This window comes from Amblyomma americanum, chromosome 11, assembly GCF_052857255.1.
Source record: "Amblyomma americanum isolate KBUSLIRL-KWMA chromosome 11, ASM5285725v1, whole genome shotgun sequence".
Taxonomy (NCBI): Eukaryota; Metazoa; Arthropoda; class Arachnida; order Ixodida; family Ixodidae; genus Amblyomma; species Amblyomma americanum.
In genome coordinates, this window is record NC_135507.1 from 35,752,976 (window position 1) to 35,771,906 (window position 18,931).

An 18,931-nucleotide genomic window follows, 5' to 3' on the forward strand; every position below is an offset into this window, starting at 1 on the left:
GTTCTTTTCTTGACGTCACACCGGCCGCTGACGTAGAGACCAACTTCGAAGTTGTCCGTTCGTTTTTTGTAAAACGCAAAATTCACGCCCTTCAGGCAATCTCCGACGGCTAGAAACGACGATTCGTCGATTCCCACCACAGACTGAAGCAATCTAATTCACTGGCCACGCGTAGGCACAGCCGGGAAATTTCCCGCTTTTTCCTCGTGTCTTCGGCGGCTTCTGTTTTGTTCGGAAAGGCCAGCACACCCGGTATAGCCCCAGGGGAGCGAATGCGATATCGTACGGCAATAGCCGATCAGTGCGTCATCTGCCGGAAAAACAGGCGTGCTTTGTGCAGCAACGAATGTTTCGGAGTGCTATATTTAGACCCTTTGTCTTGCAGTAGTCATAACAATGCCTCTCCAATGGATGTTTTTTTTTTAATGCGCTTTTTGTCAACGGCAGTAAAATGACGTATTCAAATTGACATTTTTTTATTATAGCTGAGCTTAGAGGGCTGGTGACCACTCTTGCGTGTGAATGTTACTGACATTATTCCTGTTTATGTAAGCCTTTATTGTGCCTTTTGAGTTGACTTGCTAGCAGGTTAAGTGTTATGCCGGCTCTGTCATACGAAAAAACTTTATTTACCGCATCCTGCCGATCAGAAATGAACAAAGCCTGTCGTGAGAAACGTTCCCCTTTCGTATATACATGCAATACGCCCAAGTTTTCCTGCCAGTGCAAAGCATTTGCGTGTTTCTTTGGGTCAATAACTGTTTATTGCGATTCGTTCGCGTGTACAATTCGCCGGTGATGTGCCGTAAGTGGTTGGAGTGTTGCAGTCATATAAGGAAGCATGATTACAGGGGACGTAGAAGAAGGAAACACTCCCATTCGTTGCGCTGTAGTCATGAAATATCGTCGGCAACTCACCCAAACAACTTGCCATAAGGAAGCGACCGCTTCTGGCGCAAAACTATCCAGAATTTCCGGGGTCAAACTGCCTAGGTACAGTAAGCATTTCGAAAGGTGATGTGGTGCTAGCGATACTGCCTCGGCCTGTACTTTCATCTTAGTGGTTACGTTTCATTCACAACGGAATGAAAGCAAACATCCGGGTGACATTTTCTTTCACGCTGGCGTCAGCTCCGACCTTCAAAAAAGGCAAGAAAGCCATCGATATTTTGAGGATTCATGTTCATTCAAGTGCCATTTGCGTCCGGCAGGTCATTCTTCAGTTACGAAAGTTTCTAGTGTTGCTAATTCTTTTCTTGACCGGGTATTTTACATATCATGGCATTCAAGCCAGTGTTATAACTCTCTACACAAGCTTGCAGCGCAGCAGAGGCTTCGAGTTTGGCGCGCCATCGAACGCTCCACTAACTCCTGAGTTTCGCTTTCCGTTTTGTTCCGTTCCGCGCTTTCCCCCTCCCGACGTCACTCTCGTGCCGGGTTTTAGCCGCAGCCCGCGCCTCTTCCCCTCGAGCGCGCTAGCGCGCGGCTTCTTCTCCGCATTTTTTTTTTTCCTTCCTAGAGTTCGTCTGCAAGCTTTGAGCGGCGCGGTCGGCGGCGCAGTCGCCCGTCCTCTCCCTTCGAAGTCGATGCTACTCCGCCCTCGCGGGCGCACACCTCTCCAAGTTTGTGTCTTCATTCCGCCTCGCTCGCTCACCGCTGACCCTTCCTAACGGCCCGCGAACAGCACTGACCAAAGCCACTTTCATTACGCCGGCGATCGCGCGCTGCCGACGCCGACACAGTTCCCTCCTAGCGGAGCCCCTCGACGGATTTCCTGCCGAGTCTTCCCGGAAAAGGAACACAAAAGAAGCGCACAAATCGCGCACCACTCGGCTCTTCGTAACCCCCCGCAACTTGCCGCCGTCCAGTAAAGCGGTCACGGTCTTTCGCTTTTCCTACTTTTCCCTAGTGCCGCTATTTCGCTCTCGCCGGACCGCGCCGCGCGTGTCGCCACCGCCGCCTCTGCCGTTGACTGAAGCGCGCGCGCGCTGTCTGCCTTCGCTGCCCGTTCCGAATGGATTCCACTTGGCGGCGAGCATCGATGCTTGTCTTGGCAGCTGTGCTTTGAAGGATAAAGCCTGGCCCGCGCTTGTCGCTGGCCGTCGGAATCCCCCCCTTCTGCCTTGGCGTCGAGAGCTGTCAGCTTGGAATAGTGGGCGTTGCGCAACGCGCTGTGTCCAATCAAAAAGTTGGACGCCGACGTCACCTTCGTCGCTCGACTCTTCGTTCCATCGCGACGCGTGCCGCCGACCAAGCGCGCCTGCTGCCTCTCCCGACTAGCGTCGTCTGCTGCAGCAGCTGCGGCTGTGCGCTTAAGCATCGTCTGCTTACCACCTGGGTTCCAAATCTTCGAGTGCGTGCTGTAATTTGCGTGTTGTAGATCGCCGATATGTCGAAGACTCTGCACTGCTGCCAATTACGACGGGATTTGTGCAAGAGACGCTTTTGAGCCTGCCGCAATCGACAAGAACCCGGTATCTCGGAGCGTTGACGCCTGCGGACGGTGACGTTGAAGATAGTGGCTGCGGAATCTTGTCTCGCGATAGGTGTGTCGTGATAGGAGGGAGTGTGTTGGTTTGCTGATCGACTCCTTGCCTTCCGTCCTCGAATCAGAAGTCGTCGATTCGAGGCCTGTGGCATCGCATCGCCGTGGATTTCGCACGGAACGTCGCGCTGTCGCTGTCGCCGTTCGAAGACGCCTTTGACGGCGTGGCGACTTCGGAGATGGCTCGGGACCCGGGTCTTCACCTGCCCCGCACGCTGAGCACGAGCGCCCTGCGCATCAAGTCGAGATGTTCGTTCTGGGAAAAGATGAACGAAGTGCCGTCACGCAAGCTCAACGCAAGGTAATTAAACAAAATGTCCCGCACTTATCAACCAGTTCGGATGTTGATATACCGCTTGGTAGTCGCTTAACTGTGGAGACGTCGTGGTGTTGCTGATAATGACGTGCTATAATTTCGTTTCTTTTCCAACACCATTTTTATTCCAAGTCTTATTGGTGAGCTTGCTCATACATCTAGCAAAAGTTCTAGTTAATTTTTCTTAGGCGTGAGCGAGGGGGTTTACAGCTGAAGTGTTAACAGTATTGGTTAAGACTCGCCGGTATTTGATCAGCTGGTCGAAAGACTCCGAATAAGAAAATAATCGAACACAGTCAGGACCTCGAATCGTTACTTCCCATTGTAACGCTAACATGAGCACTGAAAAATTCCTCAAATCAGTATACAAGTGCGCGATTAATTCTAACGATTGAATACGTTCAACAATATTGTATCGTCTGAAAAATGTCGGGAGCCATTCATCATCACGCTGATGTAATTTCCGGTATTGGTTGCAAAATTCAACTTGATTTAGAGACGCCTTTTGTCTTTGGCAAAAGAGTCGATGACTAGATGATTTGCGTGAGTCACTTCATTCAGGAAAGTTTTTTTTTTCGCTTGTTTAATTTCGTTTCGGTTCGGCTGCTGTCACGGGCGGGCAATCATCTCCTGACGTCGGCACCTAGTGAGGAAATTGCGCTGATGCATACAGATGGGGTAACGCGGTAGCTAGTTGTGAAACGAAACCCCCCCCCCCCCCCCCCCCCTCCTCCGGTCGTCCATCGACTCTGTTCGGGTTTCGCGGTCAAGGTCAGGGAGTCGTCGCTGCTGCAGTTCCGCGTTCGAGCGTGCCTTCACGCCGGCTTCTCATAGGGTTTCCTAGCGGTAAAAAAAAAGGAGCGATCCAATCTGCGACTATGCGCGCGCTGAACCGCCTGCCCTATACGGCGGCAACCCTATACTGTGGAGTTTATTATGTTTGCTGCTGTGGAGTTTATTATGTTTGCTGCTTTACAAACAAGAATAATTGGACCTGAACCTCGAGAAGACAAAAGTGTTTATAACGAACTGAAAGAGCTTACCAGGAAATATACGGGGGCAATAAATTTGGAGATATCGCCCCGAACGACCCGACTGATAAATCTTCGGCGGGCATTGTTTAGGAAAGTGTCAGCGGAACACTTGAGATAAACATAAAATGCCGGAGCCGCCGCGCTGGCTCAGTCGTTATGGCGCTCGGCTGCTGACCCGAAAGAAGCGGGTTCGGTCACGGCCGCGGCGTCCGAATTTCCATGGAGGCGAAATTCTAGAGGCCCGTGTACTGTGCGATGTCATTGCACGATAAAGAGCCAAAGGTGGTCGAAATTTCCGGATCCCTCCACTACGGCGTCCCTCATAGCTTGGGTCGCTTTGGGGCGTTAAACTGCCATAAACCAAACCATGAAATACCGGTGTTCAATATATCCTATGCATGTGAACGATAGAAATTCTATTGTCTCAGCATTCTGAAATTATATAATATATATTATTATATGATATTATATTATATTATATCATATCAATATTATATATATTGAATATTATATAATATCAGACTGCATATTTTAGCGAATATAAAGCTCTCAGATTCATCTCGGTCGTATGCGGTTTAACAAGAGCAGAGCGCAACATTTGCAGAAACCGTGACAACTTATTCGTTTACAGTGCCTCGCTATGACGAAATGAAATTTCCCTACAAATGTATGTAACAAACCCGCTGTCTCTTCAGGCGCATGAAACGATGAATCAGCAAGCTGCTGTTTCGCGCAGAGCACTCATGAAAGCGGTATGCAGCTTTATTCGGTCATTTGTGTACGTTTCCCGTCGCCATTTCTTTGTCGAAATGATAAATTCATCCCGACGGTCGGAATAAATTCTCTTCGAGTACCACTCTGCCCAATTTTCACGCTTCTCACGTACTCCGCTCATCGCGGCGAAATTTGATAGCTTTACCTTTCTGTTGCTTCATTTATATATTTACCGTACAAATAATACGGTCCACTTCATATTGCAGTAAGCCTCGAAATGGACCAAGACGAAGAAGTGCCGTGAAATCCACGCCGAAGTCTTAAGACGTTTGGCGCGCACCATTCAGACTGTGCTTTTTCTTTTTCTTTGATAAACGTCACGTGTAGGACGTATAGTAAAGAAATATTGAAGGAAAGAATGAAAAACGACGCAAAAGATTACCTGGGATCTTTTATTTAGTTTTTGTTTTGTTCCCTTTTTTTCTTCGCTTCCTTTTCGCTGAGATTGAAGTGGTCTCTCTGTGGTTAATTCTTGTGGAGACGAGAGAGACTCTCTAGGCCTCAGTTTTCGCGCAATTAAGCCAGGTCTGATATTCTTCAACGATTCAGCTAATCAGGTGTTTACAATAGAAGGCAATGAAATATTCAGAGTGGCGGAATACAAATATCTCGGCGCGTGGGTAAACGAAAGGCAGACATATATGGAAAAGCACGAACAGTCTTTTAGGGCAAAAGGGCGAAGAGATGGCGGGATATTTATTTATTTATTTATTTATTTATTTATTTATTTATTTATTTATTTATTTATTTATTTATTTGAGTACCCTCAGGGCCCGAGGGCATTACAGAGGGGAGTGGGGTACAATAGACAAAATAACAAAGGAACAGCAGTCACAAGTAACACAAAAATGTGAACAAAAATATGGCTCGCGCAAATCAGTAGGTTACAGCAAATACAATCAAACAAATTAACAGTCATTTAACACGAAATTATGAGCAAAGAATAAAAGTAAGCATACCACGCAAACAAGCATACCACGCAGACCAGGTCTGCGGGGTATGCTTATGAAACATCATAATGGGGGTGCAACAGATAGATAGTATTAAAAACTATTTGGAAAGGAGTAATGGTGCCAGGGTTTACTTTCGGGAATGCGCTTTTGTGCCTAAGGCCAGAAGTTCATTCCGGATTAGAAATGAATGAAAGAGCTGTTGGAAGGTTAATTATCACTAGGTGCGCACTGGAAAACCACAAACGAGGCATTACAGGGATATATGGGCTGGGCATCGTTCGAAGCGCGGGAAGCTCGGAGTAAAATATTGTATGAAGAACGCCTGAGGATACTATACGATAACAGGTGGGCAGCCAAATACAGGTGTCACACTAAAACGCTAAAAGGTGTCACACCTGCCACGGTGTATATTTTTGCAGCTAAATTCAATTCTGCACCTCTGCCACACCCGCCTCGGTGGCTCAGTGGTTAGGGCGCTCGACTACTGATCCGGAGTTCCCGGGTTTGAACCCGACCGCGGCGGCTGCGTTTTTATGGAGGAAAAACGCTAAGGCGGCCGTGTGCTGTGCGATGTCAGTGCACGTTAAATATAACCAGGTGGTCGAAATTATTCCGGAGCCCTCCACTACGGCGCCTCTTCCTTTCTTCTTTCACTCCCTCCTTTATCCCTTCCCTTACGGCGCGCGGTTCAGGTGTCCAACGATATACGAGACAGATACTGCGCCATTTCCTTTCCCCAACAACCAATTATTATTATTATTATTGTTATCTCTGCCACAATTTGCTGAGAGCGCGTACAAAGCAAAAATTAAGGGTAAAAAATCTTCCTGAAAGTTTCCCAGTATTAAACACGCAGTATAACGTTTCGAATTTGTGTTTACGCCGGCGCTATTTACACGAACGCGTCGCGCGAGCCTGTGGCTCGGCACCACTCGCACTGCACACCGCGTTTTCCGTAGCAAGCTTTACGTCTGTAAAGCCAAGATTCTTACACAACTCAAGTGCATGCTTGGCGTGAGAACTGAAACGATGTGGCGAACAAGACGCCAAGCCTCGCAGTGCTTAAAGTTCAGCTGCCTCGTGGGCAAGTCGGCGGGTGATATTGCAACGGATAAAGCACGCGCTTCACATACTTTACCAGGATTTTCACTGGAATAATATGCCATGGCTTTGGAGGATATATTTTTTTTTCCTCTCGCACGCCGAAAACTTCCCCGACAGTAGACAAGTACTTCTGCAAGGACGCCGTGTCAAAACAAAGCGTACGCCTCATATTCGACAACGGGGGATATCGACCGAGTTAATAATAATTGGTTTTTTTGGGGAAAGGAAATGGCGCAGTATCTGTCTCATATATTGTTGGACACCTGAACCGCGCAGTAAGGGAAGGGATAAGAGAGGGAGTGAAAGAAGAAAGGAAGAATTAGGTACCGTAGTGGAGGGCTCCGGAATAATTTCGACCGAGTTCGCCGTTTCGTTTTGCAGTGCATATACAGGGCGCTTCACCTGAGACTTTACACAATTTTTTTTTAAATAGGCTTTTTAGTTTACACTTCCGCTTTTTTTCGGCACAGCATTGTGAGCGGCGTAGTGTTTCAGAATGCAGCTAAGACGTGCTATCTAGAAGGCTAGTTAACCAATACTGTATAGTTAATTTTTTAACTATTACTGTTGGGTTCCTTCTTTAAGAGGCATGTAGCCCACCGTAAGTAATACTCATATCAGTTTTTGGAATTTCGAAAACGCGATTGCCCTCGGCGCTGTGGCCCAAGAAGTTTTCGCTATTTCGACGAGTTATGTGCACTTATTAATTAATTATTATTATTATTAATTGGTTTTTGGGGGGAAAGGAAATGGCGCAGTATCTGTCTCATATATCGTTGGACACCTGAACCGCGCCGTAAGAAAAGGGTAAAGGAGGGAGTGAAAGAAGAAAGGAAGAGAGAGGTGCCGTAGTGGAGGGCTCCGGAATAATTTCGACCACCTGGGGATCTTTAACGTGCACTGACATCGCACAGCACACGGGAGAGCTTGCTTTGTCTGCAAGCTTCTAGAAAGCGCGTGTGGTTTTGCGCGATGTAGCCAAAATTTGTTGGGCCACAGCGCCGAGGGTAACCGCGTTTTCCAAATTCTAAAAACTAGTAGGGATATTACTTACTGTTGGCTACACGCCTCATAAAAATAAGGTGCCCAATTGTAATAATTAAAATGTTAACTATGCAGTATTGGGTAACCAGCCTTCCGGTTAGCACTTCTCAGCTCTATTCCGATGTACTACTCCGCTGAGAATGCTATGTCGAAAAAGCGCTTTTCTAACTAAAAAAAAAGGCTATTTAAAAAAATAGGTATAAAGACTTTAGGTCAAACACCCTGTATAACGTTCGATATTTCGAGCATGTAACCAAATGAGATTTACCTCGAGAGGCACTTCGTAAACGATGTGATCGCTGATTTGTGAAAGACATTTCCGGCTCGGTCGTTTGCTCCGTGGTTGTCAATCGTCTGCTGCACAGAGTAGACGCGAATAACGAGCATTTCACATTTAATAATAATAATAATAATAATTGGTTTTTGGTGGAAGGAAATGGCGCAGTATCTGTCTCATATATCGTTGGACACCTGAACCGCGCCGTAAGGGAAGGGATAAAGGAGGGAGTGAAAGAAGTAAGGAAGAGAGAGGTGCCGCAGTGGAGGGCTGCGGAATAATTTCGACCACCTGGGGATCTTTAACGTGCACTGACATCGCACAGCACACGGGCGCCTTTTTGCATTTCGCCTCCATAAAAACGCAGCCGCCGCGGTCGGGTTCGAACCCGGCAACTCCGGATCAGTAGTCGAGCGCCCTAACCACTGAGCCACCGCGGCGGGGCTCACATTTAATCAATTTCGATTTCCCAGATAGCAGTCATGCTGGCAGATCTCTTTGAAGCCTCACTGCGGCCGGTACATCGCGAGCTTTGCACGTGCACGGAAGAGACAGAGGGAATGCTTAGGCGAAAGGAGAAAGCGCGCAGTTTGTATCCTCGTGTTTCCGTTTTCCTACCATAGATGGCGCTCGCCGTCAGGAGCACTAGCGCCGTTCGGCGGTGTTTTCGGAGCCTATAGTGGCGTGTCTATATTGGTCGCGCCGATCGCCTTCGTCAATATTTCAGGATCACTTCCACGCTGGCTGCGTACTTTGGTATATATTTGATTCGGCGCTTCAGCGCAGGTGCGTCTGCGTTCCCTCGCGCAAGAGATTTCCCTCGTATTGCGGCCCGTATACTCCATCGAACACCGAGCGCGCAGTGCCGCAAAAGGAAAAGGAGGAAGAAAATCGTGATTAGAAAAGTTTTTTCGTCTATTTCTTTATCTTTCTTGGGCGGTTAACTTTCTGTTTTTCTTTTTTGTACTTTGTGTCCGCCGTGTTTAACGTGTGCAAACCGAGGAATAACGGTAATAATACCTTTTCGGTGGGGGCGCTTTCTTGGCCTTTTCCTACAGTTCAGCTGATTTTTTTACTGTATTTTTTCTTGCTGGCCGCTTGGTACCGCGTTTTTGCGCGATCAATATTCGCGAGGAACCCGCGAGAAATCATCCACGGTGACGTGATCGATCGGCGGCTTTCGGTGGGATTTTTTTGGCGCGCTCTTGAGGTATACAATGTGTTTCTTCATGCTGATGTGCGGGTATAGAAGAAACCAGCTTGGCATTGATTTGGGAACCATATGCATCGGAAAAAAAAAGTAAAATGACACGGGCAGCCACGAAAAAAAACTTGAAACTTGGCTACGGAATCAAAAGACTTGGAGCACGCGCGAGGCACAACAAAGAGGTGAATTACAGTCTTCTATCGCCGCAAGAATCGATTATGATGAAGAGAGCAATTTTGAAAATGCGGAATAATTACTCTCTGCTGGCTGGCGCGAATTACTTCCGTTTTCGGCTTTCATTAACGCTTGCTAAGCGTGCAGGCACATTGGTTTCAATTTAAACTGCGAATTTAAAAGACAGTTGCTACTCGATCAAAATGCCGTTACAACACCTGCATTCGCAAGAGGAAGCAATTTAAGTTTGATGCTTCACGGCGTAGCTCCTGTGTGCGAAGCACTAATTCCGCAGCGGTGTGTGACGGATGAACTAGCCGCTGTTATTGACGTGCGCCGATTTTCGCTTGCGAAACTGGGGGGCTTAACTTCGCTAGGGCGGTGACGGACAGAGAATAAAAATTCTGCTCTCGTAAGTACTCTGTGACAAAACGACAGGTATACTATAGTGCTTTTCTTTTATCTCAGTTTCTCCTTTTTCTTTCCCCGTCGCCTTTCGTTTCATAGTTCGCGTTATTCTCTCCCTCCTCTTAAAGGACTATAGGCGGCTAATTTTGTTGCGCGTTTTCTTCTGTCAAACGATGCGTTAGACAATAGAATGCACGGATTACCGGGTGATATTTGCCTAAAACCGCTAAATAATTTGCAGTTGAACTTCTTCTCTCCTGCTGTTTCGGTTTCATCGACCGACCGACGACTGTGACGTCATGTTGTTGTTTTGGTCACGTGATCCACTAGAAAAACAGTAATATAATCGCTGATAGTTTGTTTTAATTCGCTACGACATTTAATCCAGCTTCTTCGAAGACCTGAAATGACAAAAAAAATGACCTGTCAGCGATTATACTACAGTTTTTCTAGTGGATCACGTGGCCAAAACATCAGCTTCACGCCACAGTCGTCGGTCGGTTAATAAAACCCAAACAGTGTCAAAAAGAAATTCAATTATAAATTATTTAGCGGTCGTACACGAACACCGCAGGGTGATTGATGTACACGAAAGTATAACGCATCGTTTGAAAAAAGAGAACACGCAAGCAAAAATTTGGTGTCCATAGTCCTTTAAGGTATGAGAATTCCTTATTGCAAACTCCTGTAGCGATATACTGCTTGCAGGATAGAGAGGTGCTCAGAAAAAAAAATTGAAGGAATGTGTCGCAGAAACCGTAAGCACTGATTTACCGCGTTTATTGTTTTCTGTGTGTTATTTTAAGGACACCTATGTTCCTGGATAAATTCTGGCACATAATGCATTTTCTCAAGGGAAAGCTGGTATCGGAGGTTTTTTTCTCCTTCTTCGCGTTCTGTTTATCCTTTCTGCAGCGTTAAACACCCAACTCCTCTTTTGCATGGGATCCAGTCCCAGGAACCGCTATCACGCCTCTCACTCCACATTGTGAGCCTCCCGTTTTATCTCCAGGACAAATATAAGGACCCGGATCGAGAGCCCCCCAAACGGAGGAGCCGTAAACCCCTTTACCGGTCCTCTCCGCCATTTCTAACGTCATTAGAACGCCGAGAAACGCATCTCCCTTTCCACTACCCTTCGCGCTTCTATAGTCGCCATCTCTCCCCCGCGCTCGCTGAGCTTCCGTACTTTCCACACGACCGCCGGCGCCATTTGCGGGTACCACCTTTTCAGAGTCTGCCCCTCCCCCACCCCACCCCACCAGCCGCCTGTACGCCGGATTCTCATACAGATTTCCCAACCCATGTGTACGTACGGATCCATTTGGGCCCCTCCATTATTCCGTCGGCCTTTGCGTTCCCGGTCTGTTCGTTTACGCGGTACTATACGGCCCCCGAAGGCCCTTGGGTACGCACACATCGGCGCCTGCGTTAAGCTGTTTAGGAGGGTGCAATGTTCGGAAAGCGCGAGCCGGACGTCAGTGAACCGTGGACCGCAGGCTGCATTTGCAAAGGCTCTCCACGTGCGATAAATGGCATGTGGTGTGTAGACGCGATCGTAAGCCTCGGTAGGCAGCGATGCCGATGCAAAATTTCTGCATTTGTGTGAGTATATATATATATATATATATATATATATATATATATATATATATATATATATATATATATATATATATATATATATATATATTTATGCGAAACCTCAAGCAAGGAAAAGGAAGGCGAAAAGAAAAGCGTTGTCTAAAGCGAGACATACCAGCGGACTCGTACGCCCGCTGCTCTTGCAGTGGCGCAGCCGACAGGATACGCGTCCTGTCGTCTGCGCCATCTTCCTAAGCACATACACACGTGCTCAGCCGGGCGATAATAATGCGGAGCATGCTTGGGAGTGATAATTATTCTCGTGCGTTACCTATCGAAAATTGCGAGTTACTGAATACAAATGCTTACCAAGATCACTGGTGTGCTCGCGTATAACTCGAAGAAGTCTTCATGTTTTTTTTTTCTTGGAGCACACGGCAAAAGTTCAAGCGCCGAAGCTTGCTCCGTATAATTTTGGCCGCACCTGTACATATACGTGCATTTCTGTGGGTAATTTTCAAGTGCGCTGTAGGTGGACAGCTTGATGATTCGATGACATCGGCTCCGGCTTGCACAGCGCCGCGCGATTTTTAGTCGATGCAATAGATATCGGTATGGAAGAGGCTGGGATGGCTAGTGTGCCGGCCAACGCGCTCATATTTTATTTCTCCGCTCAAAACCTGCGTCACTCGGTCTGGACCGGCGAATCCAAATCAACTTAGCCCTTCCCATCTGCCTCCGTCGCAACGATGTCGCGTCGTCCTGCCCATACCAGAACGCTGCTGAATTTTTGAGGAGTTTTGTAATGCATCTCTTCTCATGCATAGTGGAGCGAACGACGGGACGAAAGCGAGACGCGTGCAGACAAGAAAGAGGAAGGTGGAGACGGAAGAAGGAGACAGAGAAAGAATGTACCGAGCATAGTGCGCTGTTTCCTCAAGAACAGCGAACTATACGATCCAGAATATATCCGTGCCTCTTCGGCAGAATGCACATTTCTCTAGCACGCCATCCTCCCACATCATTGCGGCCGGCGATGTTTGCCCCGAAAGCCGTTGTTTGCTTTCTCTCTTTGCTTTCCGCCCTTGTTCCAGCACGCAGCGCCCCCTACACCCGCAGCTACCCGGCGTCCGGTGAGCCTTCAGTCTTCATTCGAAATTCCATCAGGATGTTTTTTTCTTCTCTTTATCTTTTTGCCTTACTGGTCTGAATCCCAATCCGAATTCGCATCCAAAGATCCTCCCCGCGTTCTCCTGTCGCGAGGCGTCCGATGTATGCGAAGATGCAGCGGGCAAGGAAGTATTTGTTTTGCGGCTTGCTTCGCCTTAGTCCGAATAAGTTTCCAGCGAAGATACGGTGGTGGGCTGTATTTGTGTGTGGCTTGGGGATAGGAGCAGGGTATCGTAAGGAAATGAATCACATTCATCTCCGAAATTCTGTCCCTTGTTCTTTGTAGTTGTTGTTTTTTTCGTTGATTTCCGACTTTCGAGGAAAGCAGGGAAGCCGGAGTAGTGACTAACAGCTTGCTCGTGTTTTGTTTTTTTCATTCACCGTACAAACAGCAATCGGGCGGTGGATTTCAAAGGCAGCTGAGGCCGAGGGTTTTGTTTCCAGGTTTTCTAGTATTTCTCTTTTTTGCGTGTATTGTCTCCTCCAAGGCCACTCCGAGCGTTCATTAGCCGACGCTGTTGGATTGAGTTCCGGTGTCCGGAAGCGACTCGGAACCGGTTTGTGCTCAGGCCGCGCCGCAGCTTCCTTCGACATGTATGCTGATCATGTATCATGTACAGAGAAGTTCTGTCTTTCTCGCGGCATGGGGTGCGAGAACTGTCCGGTCGTTTATTTATTTCTATTTTTTTATTTACGCAATACTGCAGGCCGAATTAAGCCAAGCAGGTGGAGTATACGTGAAACGTAAAAAGAGAACAGTTTCACAGCAAGCATATATAAAAGAAAAACACTTTTCTTTTGTATATACTTTTGTTTTGGGGCCGAGGAAGACCTAAAATGTAACCACTCGGCATCCCATAGCCCTTGAGAAACAACGACTTCATGCGGTAGTAGTACTCCCTTGGTAAGCCGGCCCCGTGTTCACTTGACGCCAGCTCTTCGTCAATTCTGCATCGTCTTTTTTAAAGGAATCTTCTCTTTAGCATTACCGCTGGGAATCAACGTGGAGATAAGTCTTCAAAGAGGACTACTACACTTTTTGTGGGTCACATTGTTTTCCGGCTTGCGGCATAGGTCCGACGTTTATCGGGCTGAGAAAGTCTAATCCGACCGAACAACGAACGGGGCTTTGTTATGCCTACCTGTGCAAAGCAGCTTATCCTACCCTTGATCCGTGGAGCGCTCCACGTTCCCTACACCGTAATGTAGTCTTCTATCATGCGGAACATTCAAACGGATGGCGCTAGAGCTTATCTTTGTCATAGACTTTCACGCAACTTGGACTATGGTAACAAAGCCGAGTTTCTTTCGAGACGACACCGCGGATCATAGTTTGTTATCTCACATCGGTCTATCTAGATCCCCTTATCCGCTATATACTTCGTTCGGAAGCAGGTCGTTGCTTTTTTTTTTTTTTGCTGTCCCGAAAGAACACAGCTCTAGCGGCGAAAGTGGCTATGCTGCTTCGTCACGCTAGAGAAAACATGATGCTAGCTTGCCCCTTAAGATAAGCGCATTATAGAAACCGCGAATAAAATTCGACTTTCAAGGCCCTTTTTAGTTCCGTGTCACTAGGAAAGCACGTTCTGAGGTCGGGCTGCTTGCTTCATTCAAGGCCACATCGCACACTCCTTGAATCTGATTAAAGGAAAACAAAAGAGAAAATTGGAAAAGGGACCGGCCAATCTAATGAAGAAATGTTCAAGCCATATAAATAACCTAAATTCATGATGACGATGTTAACATTGTTGAGCTCGACAGCTTAACGAGCCGAACCACAGCAAAGCATATATAGCTGCATCCCTACTTTTGCGTCGTTAAGTCTCTGTGTTCGTAATATTTCTGTCGTTTTTCACTTTACTGTCAGGGCCAGCTGAAAGGGCATGCAAAAAATGGTTGCTGGCTCTTTACTGCGCCTTCACAATGGTCTTGACGTAAATGATGACGTCAGCGGAAGCGAGATAGCGCCGTAAAAATAGAGACCCGGTTTTTTCGGAGCTCTGCGCTAGCAATAATGAGATGAAGAAATGCACTGCTGCTTCCCTAACATAAATGTCTTCAGGAGATTTACGTCTCGCAGCGTCTATGTCCAGCGCGAGTGTGTGCGCATGCGCGGTGATTTTCGCAGAAGCAGTTCCGATTTGTCGTTACTGCTCTCGAGGCGCGCGTGGCGTATTTTATAACGCCCCTCTCGGCGTTACATCTCCGAAGAGGCCGGCTTTGTTTCGTTTGTAGAATAACTTGCCTCGGCCTTTTCAGCCCGCACCGAAAGTTGGACCCTTTATTCACGACCAGCTATCGAATCGCGCCATGCATACTCGGAAAGTTTCGGTTTCGGATACGGCTCGGCTCTTCCAGACCCGTTTCTATAACTTGACTTCTGAAAGAAGGACGCGTCCTCAACTTCGTCAGTTCCTAATTGCTATGTCTTTGGCAAATACTCCGCTAGTCACTCTCACCGCTGTAAAGCAGAAGTTGGAGTGCCTTCACAATAATAATAATAATTGGTTTTGGGGAAAGGAAATGGCGCAGTATCTGTCTCATATATCGTTGGACACCTGAACCGCGCCGTAAAGGAAGGGATAAAGGAGGGAGTGAAAGCAGGAACGCGAGATTTTGCATATCCTTGCAAGTACAACGCAACACGCTGCATCTAACGTACGCACACGGGCCGCACACGCAGGCACATTATATATTGTTCTTCCATCTTCTCTTAAGGGTTAAGGCGCTCGACTACTGAGCCGAAGTACCCGGGTTCGAACCCGACCGCTGCGGCTGCGTTTTTATGGAGGCAAAACGCTAAGGCGCCCGTGTGCTGTGCGATGTCAGTGCACGTTAAAGATCCCCAGGTGGTCGAAATTATTCCGGAGTCCTCCACTACGGCACCTCTACCTTCCTTTCTTATTTCACGCCATGCTTTACTCCTTCTACGGAGCGGTTCGGGTGTCCACCGAGATACGGGGGACAGTTACTGCGCCATTTCCTTTCCTGAAAACAATTTTTTTTCATCTTCTTCTGTTCAGTCGCTAATCCCTTAAGAAGAGCAGAAAGAATCAACATTAAACATATATATATATATATATATATATATATATATATATATATATATATATATATATATATATATATATATTATCTTGAAAAAAGTACTTGCATTGCTTGCAAGTGTGTGTGTGTGTGTGTGTGTGTGTGTGTGTGTGTGTGTGTGTGTGTGTGTGTGTGTGTGTGTGTGTGTGTGTGTGTGTGTGTGTGTGTGTGTGTGTGTGTGTGTGTGTGTGTGTGTGTGTGTGTGTGTGTGTGTGTGTGTGTGAGAGAGAGAGAGAGAGAGAGAAAGTCACCATAAAGCTGAAAAACAAGATTTATTTCACGAGGTTTAGGCTTTAGCGACAGAGGCAGTGCGTCAATCAAACCACCGCGTCGTCCCCTAATGATGACTGCTTTGCAGGCGCTTCCACGATCCATGCTGAGTATGCATTCTTTGACAACAAATCTTCGCACTCAGCAGAAAACCGAAACCCGCAGAATCCGCCGTCATCGCACAGCACAGGTACATCGCGTCCAGTAAAAACGAGGGACCACATTGGAGTCTCCCACCCGACGCATACTCCATCTGTCACCGTACTTTCAACGGAGGCAGCAATTCTTCCGAGCCCTCATTACAGAAGTTTCCCGCCTACCCCTTTTAGATCCGAAAGCGAAAACTGATCCATTCTTTTTTTTTCTTTTACTTCGCTGCGTCACAATTTCTTGTTCGCCGAGTCGGGTTAAATGAGTGTTCGGCCCACTCAGGGGGATCCATCCATGGATCTTTCTGAATACGCACTGTTTCTGAAGATAAGAAACAAAACACTGGAAACGTTTTTGCTGGGGATTCTTTCCTCTGAAAAAGCGTACACGGGTTCTTTCGGATTCTCATTAGTTTGTACGCTCACCCTGTCATACTCGAATCGTGCAGCACTACGTAGGCTAGAGCATGCGTTAACCCACCGTGGGCCGAGTTCTGCAAAGCTTTATCGAATTGCGTGCGTCGGATCGATCAGCATTGGTCCTCGCCTCGACTGGCCTGTCACGACTGGTTATCGCTGTTGGCTAGCCGGCGGACTCCTATCGATCGGAGTCCTTATCAGTGTTCTTTAACAATTTGCACTTGGGCTCTTTGTTCACTTTATCGATAACGTTATATAAATGTTTCTAGACCATAGAGAAATTGTTACACTGCTGTCTGCAGCCAGTAAGCACCAGTACGTCTATATGGGAGTGAAAAAAGAGTAAGCTGTCCTCGATCGAACTCCCTTTTTGTAAAAGGAAGTGTGTTTAACCCTTTAAAAATGGTCTATAGCCTGTCTATAGACTTCTTGGGGACCCTATCGCCTTCCTATAGATATTCCCTTTGGTCTATTCATAATCTCGTCTGTTTATGGAAAAAGGTCTACTAAATGTGCGTGGCCATAATTATATAGATTGTCTATAGACTATCTATAGAATGCTTATTGCCCATAGGCTGGGCTATAGTATTCGTCTATCGAAAGCCCATGGACTTCATAGACAAAAGTCTATGGACAGTCTATAGACTGCGAATAAATTTTTGTAAGGGAAGTACAACTTACTCCCTGTTTACTTCTTTCTGCTTAGAGTTATATACTCTAATCTCAAGAAAGTAACTTTGAAACGCTTTTAGTCGCTGCACAGATTTGCTGTGATCACGGTTGGTTGTCGGAAAGAGAAACAACGTACAAAGTGCTTATGCAGCACATTTGTGAGGGCATATGCTTTACTTGCCAAGTGTTCGGCGAACGCGGATCCCTGAATACGGGCCCCAGCTTTTGATCTCGGGAACATTTCGGAGTAAATTGGAGACGGAGCGTACGTGTAGCAATTTATTCGTAGGCTTAACGCGTCACGACTTAGCGTGATTTGACTCTGCAGCTTTAGCGGGGCCTTCGAAAAAAAGAAGAGGAAGAAATCGCTTTGACTCGTGCGTTGTTGCTGTTAGCGTCGCGTAGATCAATGCCGGGGACATCCAGTAATGAAGGCGCCAGCCTGTTGTGCATTACCCCCCGAGCTTCGGGTGTCCTATTAGTATAATGACTTCACTCGGCCCGTATTCATCGTGGCGCTGCGCAGTGCGCTATAGCGCGTCTGGCTTGCTTTTGAACGGCTCTGTCTCGTTAGAGAGAGCTCTACAGGCCTGTTGAGTGGATTAAGTTGCTAGTTAGTTGCTAGTTGATTGCACAAGTATTTAGTTGTTAGTTCATTATTGAGTCAGTTATCTATAGCTCGCTGACAGTTCTGGCTATCGGCATGCAGCTATAGAGGATCGATTGTAATTTTTTTTCTGAAATATTAATTGCCTCAGGGCATACGATACGACTTCATCGTACCGTTTCTATCGGACGGAAGAGCGTGAAATTTTGAAGGTGATTGTGAACTGACTTTAACATTGTCCTTCATCAAACTTCTTTTTTCAGCAGGTCGTTGTGCAGGTACGCGTAGCGGCCGATAAAGCCGAATTTAGCACCACAGTAGGTTTTCTAGGAAGGGTATGTACCCGGGTCATGCTTCATAAACTCCTGTTTACCTGTCGTCTCCGGTTCACATGGTGGTGTACGCATATTAATAGGAGTTGCTTAAGAGAAAATAAATATGCAGCTGCGCAGAGCTCCTTTTCTACTTTAGGTTTTTTCTCGTGGGATACAAAAACGACAATTCCAGGCAACAGTAGCAACATGCAAGTTGAGGTCAAAAGGATGGCGCGCAATCACTGGTTAATATCATCATCATCATCATCATCATCATCAGCCTTACTACACCCACTGCAGGGCAAAGGCCTCTCCCATGTCTCTCCAATTAACCCTATCCTTTGCCAGCTGCATCCACCCTTTGCCTGCAAACTTCTTAATCTCATCCGCCCATCTAACCTTCTGCCGCCCCCTGCTACGCTTACTTTCTCTTGGAACCCACTCTGTTACCCTTAAAGACCAGCGGTTATCTTGCCTTCGCATCACATGCCCTGCCCAAGCCCATTTCTTTCTCTTGATTTCGACTAGGATGTCATTAACCCGTGTTTGTTCCCTCACCCACTCTGCCCGCTTCCGATCTCTTAACGTTACACCTATCATTTTTCTTTCCATGGCTCGCTGCGTTGTCCTTAACTTAAGCTGAACTCTTTTCGTTAGCCTCCACGTTTTCTGCCCCGTAGGTGAGTACCGGTAAGATTATGCTGTTGTACACTTTCCTCTTGAGGGAAATTGGTAAACTGCCACTCATGATCTGCGAGAATTTGCCATATGCGCTCCACCCCATTCTTATCCTTCTAGTTATCTCCCTCTCATGATCCGGAT

The 18,931-nt window shown here is 47.0% G+C and overlaps 1 protein-coding gene across 13 annotated transcripts in view; it reads left to right on the forward strand.

Annotated features, from left to right (window-relative positions):
- dnc (phosphodiesterase dunce) overlaps nt 1-18,931 on the forward strand; it is a 699,755-nt gene that overhangs the window by 607,759 nt on the left and 73,065 nt on the right. The window contains exon 1 of one of the 13 annotated variants that reach the window (XM_077643099.1): nt 1,500-2,846. The exons of the other annotated variants lie outside the window; for them this stretch is intronic. Coding sequence (XP_077499225.1) covers nt 2,725-2,846 — 122 coding nt within the window. The 5' untranslated portion in view covers nt 1,500-2,724. Of the gene's footprint in view, nt 1-1,499; nt 2,847-18,931 lie in introns of those variants that run through there. 13 annotated transcript variants of the gene reach the window in all.